At 33.0% G+C, this 10000-nt stretch overlaps 1 protein-coding gene across 1 annotated transcript in view; it reads left to right on the top strand.

Moving 5' to 3' along the window:
- Positions 1-7995, top strand: part of LOC137626562 (serine/threonine-protein kinase Sgk2-like) — a 50587-nt gene extending 42592 nt beyond the window's left edge. Inside the window, exons 5-13 of the mRNA XM_068357600.1 lie at positions 537-677; positions 1649-1762; positions 2057-2162; positions 2518-2685; positions 3216-3314; positions 3823-3993; positions 5404-5577; positions 6793-6933; positions 7458-7995. Coding sequence (XP_068213701.1) covers positions 537-677; positions 1649-1762; positions 2057-2162; positions 2518-2685; positions 3216-3314; positions 3823-3993; positions 5404-5577; positions 6793-6933; positions 7458-7622 — 1279 coding nt within the window. The 3' untranslated portion in view covers positions 7623-7995. The remainder of the gene's footprint in view (positions 1-536; positions 678-1648; positions 1763-2056; positions 2163-2517; positions 2686-3215; positions 3315-3822; positions 3994-5403; positions 5578-6792; positions 6934-7457) is intronic.
- The last annotated feature ends 2005 nt before the right edge of the window (positions 7996-10000 follow it).

Raw genomic sequence — 10000 nt, 5'->3', positions numbered from 1 at the left:
ATGAAGAATTTTTCTCACTTGTAACAAGAATCTTAAGTTCACAGATTTCCATACAATAGCTATCATTTTAAATCAGAACCTCAAAAGCACAAATAAAATAGATTTTTCTAAAATCCTGTTACTTACATAGCGAAATAGCAGCCTCTTTCCTGAATACCATTGTTTAATGTACAATTTATAAGGATTTCTTGATACAAGCTATATCAAACTTGAAGAAAATATTATTTTCTTATTAGAAGTTTCTAAAAATCAAGAATTTCATCACATTTATTGAATCAACTCCCAAGAAAACCTGAATTTCAGTAACAGTTCAATTATATCTTTTAAAAAACCTGAGATCCACCAAACCCTATAATTAAAACCAACATCAAATGCGTCAGTAACATCAAAGAGAACGTTACATATCAATCACCCAAGGATAAAGTAGTCTGTGCAAAACTTCGACATTAACTAAAAGAAATACACGAAAATTGCCTTTGACTAACCTAATTGGCTTTATTGGGATATCACATTGGAACTATCTATCTCCCAATCAGTCCGGAAGTGAGAGAGTTCCTGCAGCTGGACAAGTTTCGCTCCTCTTCGGGCAGCAGCAATGACTCCAACGGCTCTCCAAATACCCCCATCATCCTCAACCCAAAACTGCTCATGCCACCTGGAGCGCCATTTCCGGCCAGGTAAGCGGTCTAGGTATACTCAGCTTGTCAGTTCTCTATGGAAGTTGCATTGCACTTTTCACAATTCTGACCATTCTTTGCATTCACATCTTCCCAGACTGTACTGCCCTGCATTTAGTACTAGGCATGTTAATTTTAAAAGTCTCCCCTTCTCCATCATGAGCCTCAATACTACACATTATTCTAGAAGCTTTATCCCAACTGTGAACAGATTGTGGAATGACCTTCCTTATCTATCGGTTGAATCGGTGGAACTTCAGAAGTACAAAGTTGTTGCAAATTCTTTTTTGTTGGGCAGGATTGCATAAGTATCGGTTCATAGTCTATATATAAATGGTATATTTTAATTTTCAATTATCTTAATATATCTTAAATTATTCTTATCATATCTTATACAAATAGCTTATTCGTTATTTCTGGGCTACTTTCCCTGTTGGAGATTGTAGAGTCCTGCTTTTCCAACTAGGGTTGTAGATTTGCTGGTAATAATAATAATAATAATAATAATAATAATAATAATAATAATAATAATAATAATAATAATAATAATAATAATAATAGTAAAAGCTATTCTTCCATTGCTAGCTAAATCTAAGTTTGAATAGATCCAGATGATGAACAAGAGACAGAGATAAAAAAAAAGTTTTAGAACGGAGTTAAATTATAGATATGAAAGGGAGACTCTTTACTACCATTCAAAATGATATGAAGAATCAATTTACCACCACCACCACCATTTGAGCAATTTTACACTGAGAACAGATCCTGATCTAAAAAGAACGATGGCATCCCAACATTGATAACAAAACGACCAAATAAAGTGATAAATATCACATGTTGGGTGCAGAAAGACTTACGAAGAATGCGGCACTTGTAGTAAGCACTAGAAAAATTATTTGAGACTTAACCACTCTCTTTTATAAAAGAAACTACAACAGCTCCTTATTCTTGGTTTTGACTTTCTCCCACAGAAAACCTATCCCCATCAAAGGAGAGACTAATGTAAATGACGACTGTTCCTTCAGTGAAAAGGGAACTTTTCAATCTCAGTCTAGTATTGACCTCGGATGCACTGAGAAGAAATCGTAAGTTCGTCACAAATATAAGTAAATAATTAAACAAAATTAGCCACAATCAAGTCGTAAATGTTGTGCTTCTTTTCTGCACAAATTAATAAGGTTCCGTCAAACGTTATTTCTATAATTAGATATACGTAAACATTCACTATTCTATTCTATGCTTTTACAATCTTCAAGAAACTCTCAAAATAAAAAATAAAAACAATACTCATAAATATCGCACGGGTATAATAAAAAAAAAATTAAACTAATGTCTGATATTACAATATACTTATTTCCCTTGAACCCTGTCCTTTTCAGACTGACACCAAACGACTTCGAATTCCTATCTGTTGTGGGTAAAGGAAGTTTCGGCAGGGTGATGTTGGCTAGATATCGGGAGGACAACAAAATATATGCTGTCAAGGTAACACTTTCTCTCTATTTCCAATAAATACAAGATGAAGAAAATATGAATGACTGGTAAGAAGAAACTTTGATTTAAAAACAAAAGTTAAATGTTAAAGTAAAAAGGTTAAGTGAAGTCACCAAATAGACAATGAAAACTGTTATCCTTCGGAATATGAATTTTATTTTAATGTTTAAAAATACAGGTAAAACTGGATCACAGAATGATAGCAATAAATAAGAATTTCGGTGATGAGGGAAAGGTTAACTATAAACTTTATTACAAAATGATAACAGAAAAAGTTTCTTGCGCAGGTTTGTAAAGACCTATAAAATAGACTTCTACGACATTTAGTAAGTTATTCGTTCCCCAGGTTCTAAACAAAAGAATGATTATCCGGCGAAACGAGACAGCCCACGTGCTGAGCGAACGCTCTGTGCTCATCAAGATGCTCAACCACCCTTACCTGGTCCAGTTACACTTCGCTTTTACAACTCCCCAGAAGATCTTCTTCGTCATGGACTACGTCAACGGAGGAGAGGTAAGATTGACAACACATACGTTATCATTTGTACACAACTTTACAAGATCTTATCCCCATACTAGAATTGAAAATAGAACAAAGTAAAGTAAACAAAGTTAAACAGGCAATTCGTGAAAGTACGAAGAGCAAATGATGAAAATTGAAGGGCATAATTTCTCATTCTAATATGGATATCAATAAAACTACAATATATCAAAGAACCCTGTCTAAAAGTAGTCTAAATCAGAGTACTTATCAAAAGGTCCGAGAATGTAAATGTAAGCACAAACAGTCCCAGAAATGATCCTTCTATTTCTCTGCTAGTATATTTGGATGAGATTTATAGACCAATCTCCTTATCCATCTTGACTGAGTCCCAATGAAATCAAATGCTTACAAAATACAAAATTTACTGCATATGTATTTAAACACAGGACATCATACTCAGAGGAGATACAGGGCAATTTTACTAGAAACAAAACTATCAAAAAAATATATTGGCCTTCTCTGATAAAGACAATATTCTTATTTTTTTTTTCTTTTTTCAGCTCTTCTTCCACTTGCAGAAAGAGCGAATATTCGCAGAACCCAGAGCAAGATTTTATGCAGCCGAGATCTGTTGTGCTCTCACCTACATGCACAGCAAGGTATCTATTCACAACTACCACCGCTACTACAGTACTACTTCTACTATCACTATAGACATAGATATTGATGCACTAAAGATGATAATGCAGTAATAAAGATACCAAGTTTTTGATATTTGCTGTTGTACTTCTACTCTTCTCGTAATCATTGATGTTTTATTGTCAAAATCATATCCATAATACTAGGTCTATGGAAAAACAAAATTGTCATAACAAATATTTAAAATCATATGCTTTTCAATTGATTATAATTTGAATGTTTTTTCTCTTTGACCCTTCTTACAACACAATGCATAGACCTGGAAGTTTATTCTTACAGCACGGGGGTTTTTGGCTATCTATCAAACTTATGTCTCCCTGTACTTTAATGTAATTTTGTTTATCCTAGGATTCTTGGGCCTCTTACGGCTTATTTTTCAAATTACAACTAATGTTTCATTTTAGAATTTGGCTTTCCCTTTTACGTACGCCTTATGATTTTTCTATTATTTGCTTCTATCTGTGTCAGGGAATTGTCTATAGAGATCTGAAGCCTGAGAACATTCTACTGGACACCGAAGGTCACATAGTACTGACGGACTTCGGCTTGTGCAAGGAAGGCCTGCAGACAAACGCTTCCAAAACTGGCACGTTCTGCGGAACTCCCGAATACCTGGCGCCAGAAATTTTGAAAAAGCAGGTGAGAATGTACTCCTATCTGCTTTAGATTGAATGAATTTTATTTCAATGCTCGAGCAACGGAATGTCCTTTCAACATAGATTCGGTCAAATTACTTTTTGCCAGTTACGAATACAGAACTGTACTTGTATATCATCAATATTGCTGTCAAATTCTACGAATGAGCAAGTAGAGTCTTGGTTCGGTTGCTTTAAACTAGGATGTTGACATAGAATAAGTAATCTTTTTTTCCAACCATGAAAAATGCCTAATTTCCAAAACTTACATACCTATCTCTCCCATCATCTAATCGGTTCTTGCCTGTAAAAAGAACCATCATTAAGTATTAATATAGATTTTTTTTTTAATCAAAGCAACTTTTTGAATAATCCTATACTCATAAACAAACGCCCAAACTGAAAACATGACTTCGTTTGCGGAGATGAAAAAGAGGGAAGAAAGGCTAAGTTTCTAATAACTTTCAAAAAGAAAATCAGCATTTCATTTTTGTTGTAAATAAGATTTCCAAGTCTTTTATAAAAAATTAGTCTTCATAATGAAGCTAAGACAACTTTGTTACTCATACATTCTACTTGAGAAAAATAAAGACATAAGATTAGTTTACGAGAACAAATGCCTAGAACATATCAATACCAGATTTCACACACACACACACACACACACACACACACACACACACACATATATATATATATATATATATATATATATATATATATATATATATATATATATATATTACAAGCTGGGCTACAATCCTAGTGGGAAAAATAAATGCTATAAGGCCAAGGGCTCCAGCATGGCAAAATAGCCTAGTGAAGAAAGAAAACAAAGAAATAAATAAACTATAAGAGAAGTAATGAACAATTAAAATCAAATATCTTAAGAATAATGGCACCATTAGAATATATATTTTATATATAAACTATAAAAACTTAAAAAAAAAAAGACAATGAAGAGAAATAAGATAGAATAGTGTGCCCGAGTGTACCCTCAAGCAAGAGATCTCTACCCCAAGACAGTGGAGGACCATGGTACAGAGGCTATGGCCCTACCCAATATATATATATATATATATATATATATATATATATATATATATATATATATATATATATATATATATATATATTATATATATATATATGTATGTATATATATACATATATATATATATATATATATATATATATATATATATAGATAGATATATATATATATATATATATATATATATATATATATATATATATATATATATATGCGTGTGTGTATATATATATATATATATATGTGTGTGTGTGTGTGTGGGTGTATATATATGTATATATAAGCTTTTAAAATGCAGGTCAAAAAACAAGTCTAAAACAGTAAATAACTTCTCCCTTTATTTTCTCCTTTTTCCATTAGCAATACTCGAGATCAGTGGATTGGTGGACGCTGGGGGCGGTTCTATATGAGATGATGTATGGTCTGCCTCCCTTCTATTCGCGGGACACCCCAGCCATGTACGATGCCATCTTGAACAAGCCATTGAAACTGAAGCACACAGTATCTCATAAGGCCAGAGATATATTACAAGGAGTAAGAACTGTTCTTTTTTTTTTTTCCATTAATATAGTCGGATCCCTTTTATCGAGATAAATTTCTTTGGGGGAGAATATATATATATATATATATATATATATATATATATATATATATATATATATATATATATATATATATATATATATTTATTTTTATATATATATATATATATATATATATATATATATATATATATATATATATATAATGCTTGAAAATGGAATAGAATGATTATTAGGAAATAAGGAGGAAAGTAAGAAAGACCGATCATACGGGGGCAAGTATTGACACGTTTCCTGAAAAATCCATGGTGGCCTTACTGACCGAATCTAAATAGTAATTTTGTCTTTCACAAAATATTACATAAACGTACTTTGATATACATGTTACGTATTCACAAGTCAGTAAAGAACATAATCGCCTAAAATGAAAATATAATTATCGGTATAATTATAATCATTAATCGCCTAGCCACAGATAAGATCAACCATGAGATTCTTGTTGTCCTGCTTAACTGACAATGAGGTATAAACGCGATAATTAGAGTTACACTTTTACATAATCCCGTTTCCTTGCACTCTTCGGCGAGATGAGCACTTCAGAGCATAATACAATGACATGAAAAGGTAATAAAGTTTACACGAAAAATCGAGATAATTTCTACAAGGCATAAAAAATACAGTCGAGCACCTTTACCCTAATGTAAATCTATTCACACCAGCACTCTAACTTACCATCTTAGCTCTGTCTTAATAAAGATGAGATAAGCTAAGTTGTATCAGAATTGGACAGATATTGATTAAAATTTAAGTTAGTGTGACTTGAAAGGAACTTATCCTTCCTGGTTGGTTATAAGACTATTCAGGAATTTCGGTCGCCATATATAGTGTGGGTTTGAATCACATCTGGGGAAATGGAAATTTGTTCAAGTGTTTCCCTTCTAATATAAAGTCTGTCCCCCGTAAGTATATCCAAAATATTAAAAACTAGACAGATCAAAAGGTCATAGGGCAACCAAAATAGACAAAAGTGGTAGGAGTAATAGTAGACTCCATTTACTTTAATACAAGTATAAATCTTTGACCCCAAGCCTAATGTTATTGTTGAGTAATCTGGTTTTTTACCAGCTGGGGCTCTTGCCCCTAGAGCAGACTAGAAAAGTCTTAAGCATCATAATTTCTGACTCACGAAAAATTCTTTTCCTTACAGCTTCTACAAAAGGATCCTCGAGATCGCTTGGGATCTGGAATTAGAGACGGGGAAGACGTCAAGAGTCACGAATTCTTCAAGGTCATTGACTGGAATCTTGTAAACAAAAGAGGAATCTCGCCACCTTTCACTCCAACAGTAGTAAGTAACAATGTAATAGAAATAATTATCATATGCGCATAGATAACGAAGAAAATGTTAGCCCACCACGAATTAATAAGGAAAAAGAAAGAAATCGCTATCGTTTTTGATAACGTACAAGAATGCAAGGGTTTAAAAAAATAAAATTAACGAACGAAGACGGTACGTTTCGGAAGGATACTAATTCATCGTGGATCACTGATGAATATGATAGCTATGATAATATGCCATATGCCTTATTCATCTACTTCCTTTCTATTTTCACCAGAGACTCGGATTTAAGAAGTATCAACCAAAATGTCGAGTTTTCGTGTAACAATCTTTTTTTTCTTATAAGCCAATAAATGAGCAAATCCTTGTTACATTGGAGCCAGAACACATTCATAGTGTACACGTTCTTGAGAAACAAGTAAAAAATATACTGAAGACACAAGGATGCTCTCACAAAATAGAAGCCCAAGTAAATCTATACAAAGATAGTAAAATATGATCAATATAATAATGAAAAAACAATTCTTTTGCAGAATGGTGAAGCAGACACCCGAAACATTGACCCGATGTTTACCAAGGAGGCCATCCTCGGACAGTCCCCTGCTTCATTCCAAGGTCTCTCTGCATCCGTACAGGCCGTTGACCATGTATTCCAAGGCTTTAGTTACGCCCCACCCATCGAAATGGAAGGGTACTGATATGTAGAGCACCATAGGCGTAGACCGACTTAATTTTCTGTCTACTGTATTCATCCAAACGTCGCCGTCCAGATTGCCCGGAGCAGCTGACGACGGTCAAAGCCTCCAGCATTCTCAGGTTGGAAGGACGCCGACAGCTCACATCAGTGCACGAAAGACAACGAATTGTAACGCTGACACGTTTTCACTAAAAATGACCCTTAACAGGAACCATGAAGCATCATGATGGTTCACCACCCCGCAGAAAGCTCCAAAACTTTCAAACCTTTCTCTGAAAGTGAGCTGAAGATGATGGCTCCTTCTTGGTGGAGACATAACCAGGGATTCTCTTATCGTATAAAACACACAGTTTTCCAGAGAAATACTAATAAGAACTGTATATATATATATATATATATATATATATATATATATATATATATATATATATATATATATATATATATATATAAATATATATATATATATATATATATATATATAGATATATATTATATGGTATATATATATATATATATATATATATATATATATATATATATATATATATATATATATATATACATTTAAAGAGGGAGTGTGTGTGTTTGTGTGTGCGTTTGTTTGTTTACCTGTTTACAGGACATGATACATAACACTATTGTTCACTGTAAATGATCTTAAAGCTCGCCAAAACTAAGCCTATTCGCCACGGGATGGCATTCTGTCTCCCAATGGTGTGTTCACTATGTAAGGACTTTCACTTCATAATAACAAAAGAGAGCAAGCAGAGAATTCTTTCCTTAAACATCGATAAAAGGCTAAAAGGCTTATGAGACACAGAAACGCAGCCAGTTCCAGTCTCATAATTATAGGAATCAAGGACTGACAAAACCAGCTGACTTGTGTCTACAACCTTCACAGAACTTCTGTGAGAATAATTGCCTTGCTTAAGAGTGACACTGGCATTGATCCTTTTCATAATATTATATTCAATGTTAACTCGGTGTGTGATTTTTTATTTTATTTTTTTTATCAAGAATTACATTTGAAATCAGCGGGAATTAACTTTCTGCGACAAATAATGAAATTCCTTATTAATTTTGACAGTTTAATAATCCAACAAAAATCCATAAACAAAATCATTATCATGGTCATTATCATAGTCATTTTGTACATAAACATTTCTCATGAAAATCTATCATGCCAATAGCTTTTGGAATAACAAGACTAAAAAGGTGACGATACCTAAAAATTACCATAAGCGAATTGGTGACCCATATTAATATCATATCTTCCATCGAAACAAATGCATAAATATTTATTTTGTATTACCCTTATAGGTTCTAAGATATTGTAATAAGATAAAAATGCCTATCTACTAAGAAAGTGGTATTTAGTTCCTGTGATACTAGATGTCTTAGTCTTCTACTACTGAGGTTGTGCCTACGGCTGTATACATAAATGTTCTCTTTTTATTTATCTGAAATTGTGTACATGGATAAATAGAAAGCTGAAAACTTAAGGATAATGTCACCAAATAAATTTTCTGGATATTACAAATTATCATTTTTCCTCTATAGCAATTGTTTAAGAAGTCATCAAAAGTTTGTTTGATACCATATTCTACTTTCACGTGCTCGCAAACATCATTGCCACTAAATTTCCTTACATAACCAGTCTCTCTCTCTCTCTCTCTCTCTCTCTCTCTCTCTCTCTCTCTCTCTCTCTCTCTCTCTCTCTCTCTCTCTCTCTCTGAGTGTTGCGATTCGTTCAACGTAAACCTGGACAAAGTGATTACAGTCGTCCATATATATGCTTAGGGAATAATGCAAATAAAATGAATGCTGAAATGAGGCAAATGCAGAACAATGAGCAAAATTAACAAATATTAAATTGGGGAAGATAAGAATTTACTTATTAAACGAATAACTTCTTTATAAATGAAAATTGTCTATAGCTACAGCTGATTGAATTGGCGTAGATCTCCTTAATTGCCTTGTAAGGACTCCACAGTACAATAGATAACTTCAACAAAGGAAATAAGATAAAACCTAATATTTTCCCAAAGCATAGGTTATTGTAGCTTAATAGGTCAAGTCCTAAAGTCAAGGTTACGTTATTATATAAGAGCCTGGATATTAGAAACGACTTACTCAAGTAGAAACGGGACGGGAGTCAGCCCTCGTGTAGATATTGGCTGGCCAGAAGTACAAGTTAATTGGACAAATATAAGTAATAAGGAATATGTGATGAATATTAACGGAAGTAATCGTAAGCGATTGCATTATTTACAGAAATATCAAGTACATATATCTCGAGGAAGTGAGAGTAGGTTAGTTGCTGCTTTTTTTTTTATTTCTTTAATGACAAAACCAAAATCTAAAGAAGATTTTGGT

Source organism: Palaemon carinicauda, chromosome 2 (assembly GCF_036898095.1).
Source record: "Palaemon carinicauda isolate YSFRI2023 chromosome 2, ASM3689809v2, whole genome shotgun sequence".
Taxonomy (NCBI): Eukaryota; Metazoa; Arthropoda; class Malacostraca; order Decapoda; family Palaemonidae; genus Palaemon; species Palaemon carinicauda.
Note: the sequence above shows the minus strand (reverse complement) of the source record. Positions and strands in the feature narration are given on the sequence as shown.